The sequence below is a fragment of the Lissotriton helveticus genome, chromosome 5_1 (assembly GCF_964261635.1).
Source record: "Lissotriton helveticus chromosome 5_1, aLisHel1.1, whole genome shotgun sequence".
Lineage (NCBI taxonomy): Eukaryota > Metazoa > Chordata > Amphibia > Caudata > Salamandridae > Lissotriton > Lissotriton helveticus.
The window spans coordinates 1626005751-1626019291 of record NC_136065.1 but is presented as its reverse complement, the minus strand read 5'-3'; the positions used below and the strand labels follow the sequence as shown (position 1 = coordinate 1626019291).

Genomic DNA, 13541 nt, shown 5'->3' with positions numbered 1-13541 from the left:
GGAGGGTGAGGTGTGGAGGGTGAGGTGTGGAGGGTGAGGTGTGGAGGGTGAGGTGTGGAGGGTGAGGTGTGGAGGGTGAGGTGTGGAGGGTGAGGTGTGGAGGGTGAGGTGTGGAGGGTGAGGTGTGGAGGGTGAGGTGTGGAGGGTGAGGTGTGGAGGGTGAGGTGTGGAGGGTGAGGTGTGGAGGGTGAGGTGTTGAGGGTGAGTGAGGCTGAGGGGTTGAGGGTGAGTGAGGGGTTGAGGGTGAGTGAGGGTGAAGGGTTGAGGTTGAGGGTGAGTGAGGGTGAAGGGTTGAGGTTGAGGGTGAGTGAGGGTGAAGGGTTGAGGGTGAGTGAGGGTGAGTGAGGGTGAGTGAGGGTGAGTGAGGGTGAGTGAGGGTGAGTGAGGGTGAGTGAGGGTGAGTGAGGGTGAGTGAGGGTGAGTGAGGGTGAGTGAGGGTGAGTGAGGGTGAGTGAGGGTGAGTGAGGGTGAGTGAGGGTGAGTGAGGGTGAGGCTGAGGGTGAGGCTGAGGGTGAGGCTGAGGGTGAGGCTGAGGGTGAGGCTGAGGGTGAGGCTGAGGGTGAGGCTGAGGGGTTGAGGGTGAGTGAGGGTGAGGCTGAGGGGTTGAGGGTGAGTGAGGGTGAGGCTGAGGGGTTGAGGGTGAGTGAGGGTGAGGCTGAGGGGTTGAGGGTGAGTGAGGGTGAGGCTGAGGGGTTGAGGGTGAGTGAGGGTGAGGCTGAGGGGTTGAGGGTGAGTGAGGGTGAGGCTGAGGGGTTGAGGGTGAGTGAGGGTGAGGCTGAGGGGTTGAGGGTGAGTGAGGGTGAGGCTGAGGGGTTGAGGGTGAGTGAGGGGTTGAGGGTGAGTGAGGGTGAGGCTGAGGGGTTGAGGGTGAGTGAGGGGTTGAGGGTGAGTGAGGGTGAAGGGTTGAGGTTGAGGGTGAGTGAGGTGTTGAGTGAGGGTGAGTGAGGGTGAGTGAGGGTGGGTGAGTGAGGGTGAGTGAGGGTGGGTGAGTGAGGGTGGGTGAGTGAGGGTGGGTGAGTGAGGGTGGGTGAGTGAGGGTGGGTGAGTGAGGGTGGGTGAGTGAGGGTGGGTGAGTGAGGGTGGGTGAGTGAGGGTGGGTGAGTGAGGGTGAGTGAGGGTGAGTGAGGGTGAGTGAGGGTGAGTGAGGGTGAGTGAGGGTGAGTGAGGGTGAGTGAGGGTGAGTGAGGGTGAGTGAGGGTGAGTGAGGGTGAGTGAGGGTGAGTGAGGGTGAGTGAGGGTGAGTGAGGGTGAGTGAGGGTGAGTGAGGGTGAGTGAGGGTGAGTGAGGGTGAGTGAGGGTGAGTGAGGGTGAGTGAGGGTGAGTGTGAGTGAGGGTGAGTGAGGGTGAGTGAGGGTGAGTGAGGGTGAGTGAGGGTGAGTGAGGGTGAGTGAGGGTGAGTGAGGGTGAGTGAGGGTGAGTGAGGGTGAGTGAGGGTGAGTGAGGGTGAGTGAGGGTGAGTGAGGGTGAGTGAGGGTGAGTGAGGGTGAGTGAGGGTGAGTGAGGGTGAGTGAGGGTGAGTGAGGGTGAGTGAGGGTGAGTGAAGGTGAGTAAGGGTGAGTGAAGGTGAGTGAAGGTGAGTAAGGGTGAGTGAAGGTGAGTAAGGGTGAGTGAAGGTGAGTAAGGGTGAGTGAAGGTGAGTAAGGGTGAGTGAAGGTGAGTAAGGGTGAGTGAAGGTGAGTAAGGGTGAGTGAAGGTGAGTGAAGGTGAGTAAGGGTGAGTAAGGGTGAGTGAAGGTGAGTAAGGGTGAGTGAAGGTGAGTAAGGGTGAGTGAAGGTGAGTAAGGGTGAGTGAAGGTGAGTAAGGGTGAGTGAAGGTGAGTAAGGGTGAGTGAAGGTGAGTAAGGGTGAGTGAAGGTGAGTAAGGGTGAGTGAAGGTGAGTAAGGGTGAGTGAAGGTGAGTAAGGGTGAGTGAGGGTGAGTAAGGGTGAGTGAAGGTGAGTGAAGGTGAGTAAGGGTGAGTGAAGGTGAGTAAGGGTGAGTGAAGGTGAGTAAGGGTGAGTGAAGGTGAGTAAGGGTGAGTGAAGGTGAGTAAGGGTGAGTGAAGGTGAGTAAGGGTGAGTGAAGGTGAGTAAGGGTGAGTGAAGGTGAGTAAGGGTGAGTGAAGGTGAGTAAGGGTGAGTGAAGGTGAGTAAGGGTGAGTGAAGGTGAGTAAGGGTGAGTGAAGGTGAGTAAGGGTGAGTAAGGGTGAGTAAGGGTGAGTGAAGGTGAGTAAGGGTGAGTGAAGGTGAGTAAGGGTGAGTGAAGGTGAGTAAGGGTGAGTGAAGGTGAGTAAGGGTGAGTGAAGGTGAGTAAGGGTGAGTGAAGGTGAGTAAGGGTGAGTGAAGGTGAGTAAGGGTGAGTGAAGGTGAGTAAGGGTGAGTGAAGGTGAGTAAGGGTGAGTGAAGGTGAGTAAGGGTGAGTGAAGGTGAGTAAGGGTGAGTGAAGGTGAGTAAGGGTGAGTGAAGGTGAGTAAGGGTGAGTGAAGGTGAGTAAGGGTGAGTAAGGGTGAGTGAAGGTGAGTAAGGGTGAGTGAAGGTGAGTGAAGGTGAGTAAGGGTGAGTGAAGGTGAGTGAAGGTGAGTAAGGGTGAGTGAAGGTGAGTAAGGGTGAGTGAAGGTGAGTAAGGGTGAGTGAAGGTGAGTAAGGGTGAGTGAAGGTGAGTAAGGGTGAGTGAAGGTGAGTAAGGGTGAGTGAAGGTGAGTAAGGGTGAGTGAAGGTGAGTAAGGGTGAGTGAAGGTGAGTAAGGGTGAGTGAAGGTGAGTAAGGGTGAGTGAAGGTGAGTAAGGGTGAGTGAAGGTGAGTAAGGGTGAGTGAAGGTGAGTAAGGGTGAGTGAAGGTGAGTAAGGGTGAGTAAGGGTGAGTGAAGGTGAGTAAGGGTGAGTGAAGGTGAGTAAGGGTGAGTGAAGGTGAGTAAGGGTGAGTGAAGGTGAGTAAGGGTGAGTGAAGGTGAGTAAGGGTGAGTGAAGGTGAGTAAGGGTGAGTGAAGGTGAGTAAGGGTGAGTGAAGGTGAGTAAGGGTGAGTGAAGGTGAGTAAGGGTGAGTGAAGGTGAGTAAGGGTGAGTGAAGGTGAGTAAGGGTGAGTGAAGGTGAGTAAGGGTGAGTGAAGGTGAGTAAGGGTGAGTGAAGGTGAGTAAGGGTGAGTGAAGGTGAGTAAGGGTGAGTGAAGGTGAGTAAGGGTGAGTGAAGGTGAGTAAGGGTGAGTGAAGGTGAGTAAGGGTGAGTGAAGGTGAGTAAGGGTGAGTGAAGGTGAGTAAGGGTGAGTGAAGGTGAGTAAGGGTGAGTGAAGGTGAGTAAGGGTGAGTGAAGGTGAGTAAGGGTGAGTGAAGGTGAGTAAGGGTGAGTGAAGGTGAGTAAGGGTGAGTGAAGGTGAAAGCTGCAGAGTGTGTGAAAGCTGCAGAGTGTGTGAAAGCTGCAGAGTGGCTGACTGAAGCAGAGTGGCTGACTGAAGCAGAGTGGCTGACTGAAGCAGAGTGGCTGACTGAAGCAGAGTGGCTGACTGAAGCAGAGTGGCTGACTGAAGCAGAGTGGCTGACTGAAGCAGAGTGGCTGACTGAAGCAGAGTGGCTGACTGAAGCAGAGTGGCTGACTGAAGCAGAGTGGCTGACTGAAGCAGAGTGGCTGACTGAAGCAGAGTGGCTGACTGAAGCAGAGTGGCTGACTGAAGCAGAGTGGCTGACTGAAGCAGAGTGGCTGACTGAAGCAGAGTGGCTGACTGAAGCAGAGTGGCTGACTGAAGCAGAGTGGCTGACTGAAGCAGAGTGGCTGACTGAAGCAGAGTGGCTGACTGAAGCAGAGTGGCTGACTGAAGCAGAGTGGCTGACTGAAGCAGAGTGGCTGACTGAAGCAGAGTGGCTGACTGAAGCAGAGTGGCTGACTGAAGCAGAGTGGCTGACTGAAGCAGAGTGGCTGACTGAAGCAGAGTGGCTGACTGAAGCAGAGTGGCTGACTGAAGCAGAGTGGGTGACTGAAGCAGAGTGGGTGACTGAAGCAGAGTGGGTGACTGAAGCAGAGTGGGTGACTGAAGCAGAGTGGGTGACTGAAGCAGAGTGGGTGACTGAAGCAGAGTGGGTGACTGAAGCAGAGTGGGTGACTGAAGCAGAGTGGGTGACTGAAGCAGAGTGGGTGACTGAAGCAGAGTGGGTGACTGAAGCAGAGTGGGTGACTGAAGCAGAGTGGGTGACTGAAGCAGAGTGGGAGAGTGAAGCAGAGTGGGAGAGTGAAGCAGAGTGGGTGAGTGAAGTAGAGTGGCTGAATGATGCAGAGTGGGTGAATGATGCAGAGTGGGTGAATGATGCAGAGTGGCTGAATGTTGCAGAGTGGCTGAATGTTGCAGAGTGGCGGAACGATGCAGAGTGGCTTAAAGCATCAGAGTTCGCGCAAGCTACAGAGTGTGTGTAATTTGTTAAAATGTTATCCTCTTGACCCAAGTCTGGAGTCTCCTCAGACAGGTAAATAGAGATGCAGGTAAATGTGTGTGTTTAAATTAATGTGTGGTGTTATGTGTGTATTTTTGTGTCAGTGGAGTCCCGTATTAATTGTATCATGTTAAAAATGGCCGACGCAACGCGTCACCTTGACGTTGTCTACGTTAGCGTTCTAGTTTTTTTGGTGTTGTGAGTGTTTACGTTCCGTTGACGTTTATTTGTAGCCAATCGGAATGCGACGTTTTTGACGTTGCATTCTGATTTGCTTACGTCAACGGTGGAATTCCCCAGAAGATCGAGAATGTTGAATCGCGGAAGGCGTGTTCTTGGTCTTGTGCTGTTGCTGCGTCGTTCGACAGGTAAGAATGTATTCCTAATTTATTTTATAAGTAATGTAATGTAGTATCTATAGTATGTTTAAGTTAACGAATGAATAGGAGTGTATTTTTAATAATGTTGACATAGTATGTTTTTCGCTCGCAATATTTAGAAATGAATATTATGTAATGTAAATTAAAGTCTTGTTTTTATTCTTCGATATGTAATGTAATTTGTTTCGTAAAGTGTTATGTAATGTATTATTAGCTTGTGTTTGTTATTTGACGTACACGAGCTGTTCTTTGAGTTTCTAAGTACTTTTTTCGCCATGAATATTGTACACTTGAAAAGTATTAATTTTATTACGCGTTGTTTTGTGAAGCTAAGAGACCTATGTAATGTTTATTGATGCTGTTCGTGCTGAATCCAAGTTGCGTAATATCTTTCTTATATTTGATGTAATTCCGTGTGAATAACTGCTATTGTTATATGCGTACGGCTTTTTGTGTAACTCTTGACCATTGTGTTAAATCCGTCCCATTCCCCAGATGTATAGTGCTTGTTTATTGCCACAATGAAAAAAAGGCTGTTTCACTTTTGTGTTTGTACATCCTCGTCCTCGCTTCCTGCCACATATTTTTCTTTGTTTTGTTGGTGTAATATTGTAAGAATGATTGTTGCTTTTTGGCATGAAGCCAGATCAACATCCTTGCATGCTGTAGCTCACTTTTGGGAAGTATATTTTGTGTGTAACGTATCTGACGCACTACTCCGTAGACCCCCTTTTTTTTTTTTACCCGTCCGAAAAGTTGTTTATGTCTATGAAAATGGCATAACATTCATCAATTTGCAGAGTGGGTGACTGAAGCAGAGTGGGTGACTGAAGCAGAGTGGGTGACTGAAGCAGAGTGGGTGACTGAAGCAGACAATCGAACAAGTTGATTTCTCCAAAAACTACCTAACTGGCCAAGTATATTTGATAAAATTGCATCCTCTTGACCCAAGTCAGGAGTCTGCTCCGACAGGTAAATAGAGATATAGTGTCTACATGAACAGAATAACTAAAGGCAGAACTGCTGCCAATGAGAAAGCTCAACGCCACCTTGAAGGTTAGCCACAAACGAATTCCAGACCACAAACGAATTCCAGATTCAAGTAGCAAGTAGTTTAAATGCAAACACTGCTGTACTGTTCAGTCTATGTTCTTCACCAAGATAGAGCCAGGTGACACCAGGATCATAGCCGCACAAAAATACAGCTTGTGGGCTCAGTACAATGCGCAAGGAAATGAAATACAGTTCGCAAAACTGTGCCCAGTACTGCAGAGACAGCCGGAAGCACGGGTGCTGACAGGTGCGTTTAAGTGTGTAGGGGAGCGAGGGTTGCACTTGTGACGTCTGCCATGTCAAAGGCCTAAGGTACATCATGCTACATATGTTAACAGAATAATGTACCTTTTGTAAACATGTTTTATTTACGGTGCTGTGATCCCCGGGTCGGTCGATAGAAAAGAACATCTAGATGAATATTGAACTGCGTGTGTAAGTTGGTGTGTGTCAGAACTGGTTGCCTCGGGGAAAAATACAAGTTGTCCCTGTAAATAAAGAAAGAGGAGGTGAGAAAGGAGGGTCCGGCTTGGAGCTGGGAAAGAGGCTGAAAGGGAGGGGAGAATGCATGGAGCGCATTCCAATGAAGTCTGTTGCGATGCGTGGGGGGCAGCCTTTTGATGTGCGAGAGAGCTGCCGTGAAAGAAGTAAACAGCAGGCATGTAATTAGGGGGGAGGAGAAGTCGCGCTGGGGTGAATACCTGAGGCCAAGCTGCCCGCGGGAGGGAGGCTGATGGCTGTGATGTGGACGCGCGTCATGAACTAGCCTCTTGTTGCCTGTGGGAGGGAAGACGGAGGGAAGGCAGAGAAGGGGAGGGGGGATGAATGCGACACGGCGGGCAGGGGAGGGGGCGGAGCGGGGAGAGCGGCATGAGGGTGTGAAAGCAGCAGGGGCCTGGAGTGGGGTGTGGGAGGAGTGCGGCTGAAGGAAAATACATGCAAGCAGGCGGCTGGGGGCATGTGCACGCGCTTTTACGCTCAATGCACATGCGCATTAAGCTTGAATTTCACGGGCACTGCAAGGAATCGCCACGATTCCTTGCAAGTTAGTTAAAGACTGTTTAAGCCCCAATAGTCTCGCAAGCTCGATGCGCATGCGCATCGACAGGCGAGACCTAAAAATCAGTAAAAAGAAATGAATTTGGCATACAAAAAGGGAAGCAGAGGAAGAGCTATGGGCTAAGCTTCTTCATGATGCAAAAGGAAATAATACTAGCGGAAGATTCTGGAAAATGGTGAACACCCTCCAGAACCCAAGAAGTCCTAGCATTAATTCTCATCTTACTGAAGAAGCTCGGTCCGAATACCGTCTGCTTCATTTTAACACCGCTCCAATGATTTCCATAATGAGGCGACCAGATCTCGACAGCAAAATCCAAGCCTGTTACCTACAATCGGACACTACTTCACTGAAAAATAAATTATCCCTAGGATAGCGAAAGGAAAGCCAGAGGGGGCACTGGGCCCCAACGGGATCCCTCCCATTTTGTACAAATGAAACCCAGAATACTGGGCAGCGGCACTATTTGCACTGTTCAAACATATCACAGACCATTCCAGCCTTATGGAAAGGCTCGATAATAGCTCCAATTCATAATAAAGGCAACACAAATGACCCAAAAAATTACTTGTTGCCTTAATTGACAAAGAGGCCAAATATTATGCTGGTCTTCTACTACAGGAGCTCACGGAATGGACGAACGAAAACGCTGTGATCCCCATCAGCCAGACAGGTTTTCGCAAACAAATGGGATCATCAAATATTCTGGCTTAATCACTTCTAATAGACGCCGTTAAACTAGCCAATCTGCCTCTTTACGTACGTTTCATTGATTTCACTTCAGCGTTGAACAACATCAACAGAAAGCTATTATGGGAGAAGCTGGCAAACAGGAAATCCCCAAAAGATATTGGAATCCTAATACTGGCTTCTCAGAATGAGTTTTACAAGACCCAGACTGATTTTCAGATTCAACTGAGGAATTGCAATGTAGTCTCAGTGAATAGTCTGAACAAGCCCAGTCTATAATTTCTACAGCAGAGGATTACAAAAAAAAAAAAAAAATGTGCATGTAGCATCCGTTCACGGAATCAATAAATGGGAGCAAACTTCTGTGTAGCACTGGGATCGAGCTCAACAATATTTTAGCTGATGAGCTGGAGCTTGCCAACGTGCACCAGACTCTTGGGTCGGCATGGGAACAGAGGTGCCAGAAGTAGTGTTTATTTGCTGCATTGCAGCCAAATAATTTGACCACAGGAGGGGTGGGGATTGCAGGTGTAACAATGAAATTGGGCCGACACCTACTGAGGTGCTCATTGTGGTGGGCATTCACGTTTTTAGCAAGCTCCCCTGTTTTAGCCCGTTACATGCTGCCGTCGACCGTCACGAGCCCTACCCCGCTGGTGCTGCGCACGTCCAACAGCGCATAAAAACCGCCGCGGTTAAGGCGTTAGAGAAAAGAAAGGAGGATTGCCCATTATCACTTGAGTTCCATATCTGCACATTAAATGCAATACTACCATTTCAATGATCAATGGGTTTCTTTGCTCTTATTGTGTTGGTGGTCCCTGCCGGACAGCTTATTTACCATCCTTCTGATTAATGACCTGCATCTTTCCACTCCTTATACTACTTTCACATACGATACAGGATTAGTTGGACACAATTTTTTGGCCAACTTTTTTTTATTACATTTTACAAATTGGCTTAGTTCACTTCCCCTGCTTATTGCGCATTTATAACTAAATATATAAACCAGTTAACCTATTTTAAGGAAATGCAATTTTTCATTGTATTGGTTGAAAATTGAGCTTTAAAATATACCATTTGGTGTAATACAAAACAAAAAAACACCTCTGGCGTTACCGCTCATCCCTAAATCCACCTTAAAGTAGCCTGCCTTCCGTGCCGGCAACAATTTGGGATATTACATTTCATAATTTTCAAAATTATCAGCTACCACTGGTGAGAACAACTGGCAGAGAGGTCAGTGTAAGCGAAGGCATTGGGCAAAAAAAATGAACAGCATATAGTTCAATCTTTAAAAAAAAAATGAAAAAAGGCTGACGTTTCAGAAACGTATGCGCCTGTCACATTCTTGTTCTATCTCAAACTTTCCTCAATTTATAGTCAGCATTTGATCAGGCAACCGGGCCCACCAATAATTTTGTGAACCTGGCTCCTGTGGATGGGTGGTTACCAGGGTAAAATTTTTAAATCTGGTTGGAGATGAACTGGGGGTATCATCCGAAAAACCAAAGTCAGATACGGAGTGTTCTGTAAATCGACGATCTCAGGCTTTTCGTTACTCATGCTCTAACATTGTAGATGCAGCTCTTAAACGAAGTCCATTTACAAGGTATATATAAACCGAACAGGATGTGTGAGGGCTCAGTATCGCACTTCTCTGGTGACTACTGTTGCCGGGCAGCCGACTAAGGAGTTGGAGGAAGCCAGGTTCGAGCCTCAACATCTTGCGTCATTCGCAGCAAATCACTTGATTCCCCGTGCCTACCAAAAATGAACGGGTCATTGTGTATTATAACTGATGCTCCTGCAAAGCGGTACAATAATGTCGGATCGAGTTCGCGCTATATAAAACGGCAAAAAGAAAAATCCATATCGTTCCATATTCTGAACCCCATCCCAAACAGGTATATACAGCCTGAAGCCACCACAACATATCCCTCCAGTGCGCTAAATGACTAGAATCAACTGAGTAGGGTAAAACAGACATATCCCAATAAACGTTTTTTATCCCCTTTGCCAAACATTCAAGCTCTGCACGTCGACCACGGCTCCCGTGTCATGCTTAACTCACCTTCAAGGTATAGACTCTCTCCCCACTCTCGTTCAAGTAGAATTGCAAAAACATGACGCCGGCTCCTCCTGCTGCAAGTGTTTACTCTCTCCGGTTCAGGCGCTCGCAGCTCGTTTGTTCTAACACGTGTTTAGTGTACTGCCTTTTCCGTTTCAGTGCACATCCGGCAATCTGTGGCGTCACTTCCGGGTTGGATACCAAACGTTTAAATGTATTTAGCATGCTTCGCTTTCTGCTCGAGCCTGCACTTGGAGGAAGTAAAGGGGACGGCCATCTTTGAATACTTATTTGCATGTGGTTTCCATAGACTCTACCAACCTTGCTGTACCTTGTTAAGTAACTTTTAAAGAATTAATATGCTAAAAAACGATTTCCTCTTTCTTTGAATTTTACTTTAAAAGCATAATTCGACGAATTTTTTAGTTAATACAATGACTGCATACGTAAATATAATTATAATAAGTATATTTCTTCAATGTTTGCCCTATGTCAATATTTTCATTCTACAAGTCCTCTGTTTTGTTTATAGTTTTCCACATACTTTTTCAATCAATTTCCCCAGCTAACTGAAGCAGTATAAGCGACCAGACATCAAGCCATCTCCTTCATAAATTCCAATTGACTCCAAATTAATTTCTAGCCATAGTCCTGTGTCCTTTAAAATTGAATAATTATGTTAAGCAAAATGTATGACAGTGCTTTTTTAGAGCATATAATATAGACATGCTTGGATTATATATACAAACAAGCATTTACAATGCAATGGTCTCGGCATTATTGAAGGTAGAGCTATTGGCATTGCTCATGACATTTTTTAAATTTTTTTAAAATCATAAATAAATGGCATTGTCATTTACATTGCCAATAGCTTAATCGTTAAATAAATGGCATTGTCATTTACAATGCCAATATCTTAATCGCTCGCAAATGCATGACCTATTGCATTTACACCCACACAGAGCCACACACACAAAGCCACCCACACACACATACAGAGCCACCCACACAGAGCCACAGACACACACACAAAGCCACACACACAGCCCCCCACACACACAGAGCCCCCCCACAACAAAGAGCCCCACACACACAGAGCCCCCCTCACACACAGAGCCCCCACCCCCACCCCCACACACACAGAGCCCCCCACACACACACAGAGCCCCCCACACACACAGAGCCCCCTACACACACACAGAACCCCCCCCACACACACACACAGCCACACACACACACACAGAGCCACACACACACACACACACAGAGCCCCCCACACACAGAGCCCCACACACACAGAGCCCCACACACACAGAGCCCCACACACACACAGAGCCCCACACACACACAGAGCCCCCCCACACACACAGAGCCCCCCCACACACCCAGAGCCACACACACACACCCAGGGCCACACACACACCCAGAGTCACACACACACCCAGAGCCACATACACACACAGGAGAGCAAGCACAGCGAGGGGGCAGGGAAGCAAGCACAGTGAGGGGGCAGGGGAGCAAGCACAGCAAGGGGGCAGGGGAGCAAGCACAGCCAGGTGGCGGGGGAGCAAGCACAGCCAGGTGGCGGGGGAGCAAGCACAGCCAGGGTGCAGGGAAGCAAGCACAGCGAGGGGGCAGGGGAACCAGGGGGCAGGGGAGCAAGCACAGCCAGGGGGCAGGGGAGCAAGCACAGCCAGGGGGCAGGGGAGCAAGCACAGCGAGGGGACAGGAAAGCAAGCAGAGCGAGGGGGCAGGGAAGCAAGCACAGTCAGGGGGCAAGGATGCAAGCACAGCCAGGGGGCAGGGAAGCAAGCATAGCCAGGGGGCAGGGAAGCAAGCACAGCCAGAGGGCAGGGAAGCAAGCACAGCCAGGGGGCAGGAGAGCAAGCACAGCCAGGGGGCTGTGCCCGGACTGACCTGTGTGCATCCTCAGATGAGCCTTCATGTGTGAGGACTTGCCGTACACCTTGCAGCAGCCTGGGTTGGGGCACTTGTGCTTCTTCTGGGGCATCTCCGGGTCGCTCCGGTCCCTCCTATGCTTGGTGTTGAGTCCTTCTGGGTGTCCTGCGCCTGTGGCATTCACGGGGAGGTCGCATCTGTCCGCCGGGCTCCCCTCCCCCGTGCTGGTTCAGGTCTGCCAGGATGCTGGCCGCGTCCAGCAGGGAGGCAGTGTCCCCAGCAGCTTCTCCTGAGGGCAGGGCGAAGGGATTCCCAGGTCTGGGAACTGAGGGCGGTGGGAGGATAACTCTGGGGAGGGCGTGCATCGGCGCTGCTGATGTGAATGTTTCGTGTGCCCAACTCAGTGCTCCAAGGGGAGAGTGAGCCTGCACATCCGTGACCTAGCGGGAGGCATATCAGTGCTCCGAAGTGCCCACACGGCAGAAAGAAGACGAGATCTGCAGCCGATAAAGGGAGCAGACATGCAAGCGGGTGCACGCTACAGTCCATGTACAAACCACTGTTTTCACTTAGCGATACGATCTGTGTTATTAAAAACGTGTGATGTAAACTAGGAAAACTACTTGTTAAACTGAAGCATACTTCAGGTTCCCGATAGAGTTGGCTCATTCCAGGATGGCTGACGCTTTACGCCTCTTCCTGGCAATCCGAGACTTGGGCACCCCAGGTAGTATTTCTGTCTCCCGGCTTCCTGCGAGTCCAGCCCTTGTAAGCCGTGACCCTGTTTCTGCATCAGACCCTGCCAGGGCTGAGCCGTATCCACTGTTCCCACAACTGATACCGAGGTATGTGAAAAATGCCCGGTAGCTACCACCCCACACGTCCAGCAACAACTGGTTCCTTCCTCTCTTCCTGGGGAAGAGTAACATCCTCTGAGAAGAAATGTACCCTGCGGAATGCGGCCATAGCAAGCTGGCCGTTCACACAGGAAATTATTGCCGTGACGCTCGCAGAAAAGAGCTTCTGTCTCTGTGACTGTCAGTTGCAGACCATCCACACCAAGAGCACGGTGCAAAAGAGGCTGCGCCGGGACTGGAGGGCATAAGAAAAGAGCTCTAAAAAAACAAACGATAAGGAATGAAACGGCAGAGATTGTAATTGGCCCTGAGCGGAAGCGAGCTCTCCGCTGCAAGGAGTCAGGTTGCAGCAGGGGTGGAGCAGCAGGGGTAGGGTTGTGTCACGCATGGAGCAGTGGGGTGGGGGCAGTTTGTGTCTCCCATTCAGCGGTGGCAGGCTGGTGCGGGGGGGTGGCTCCCGGTGCTCCGGTGTCGTCTCCCCCCGCGGTCACAGCTGCTGAGACTGAACCGGGCTCGACAGCATTAAGGCAGATCTTCTAACGCCCCCAGCCTCCCTCACTCAGTACCTTCCTCCCCGGGGGACGCCATGCACACCACTATCTTTCTCCGAGGCGAGGCAGGAATGCCTCAGAGAAACCAGCATCATTTTTGGGATTGAGGGGCGTGTTTTCGTTCTCTCCTCTTCCCATTGGCTGGAATGTTAAATTCAAGCCAATGGGAAGAGGAGAGAAAGAAAACAAGAAAGAAGCTTAAAAAAACGCCCCGAATCCGAAAAAGACGGGGCTTGAACCGAGTGATGCCCCTCTCCTCCAATGGCTGGCCAGCATTTACTAGGCCAGCCAATGGAGAAGAGGGGCGGGTTCCAAGCTCCCTCTAAGAAACATTAAATCTTCGGGCTCCGCCCACACTGCTTACGCAGTGCGACGGAGTCCTTGACCTAAAAAGGGTAATGGGACATTAAAGTTTGGTGAAACTGTTAGTTAAAACATACTGATTTAAACTAACAAAACAACTGAAATTCACAAGTTATAGTTCTCTCAAATAACTACAACTCACATACATGCCAATAGACCCGATTCGCGCTGGACACTCCTGATTTTTTTAAGCAAAAATTGCTTTATTTTTTTTGTTTCCCACCT

General features: G+C 49.6%; 1 protein-coding gene across 1 annotated transcript in view; it reads right to left on the bottom strand.

The window, feature by feature from the left end:
• Positions 1-9829, bottom strand: part of NOP10 (NOP10 ribonucleoprotein) — a 41295-nt gene extending 31466 nt beyond the window's left edge. The window contains exon 1 of the mRNA XM_078641325.1: positions 9650-9829. Within this exon, the coding sequence (XP_078497451.1) occupies positions 9650-9703 (54 nt within the window). The 5' untranslated portion in view covers positions 9704-9829. The remainder of the gene's footprint in view (positions 1-9649) is intronic.
• Positions 9830-13541: the final 3712 nt, after the last annotated feature.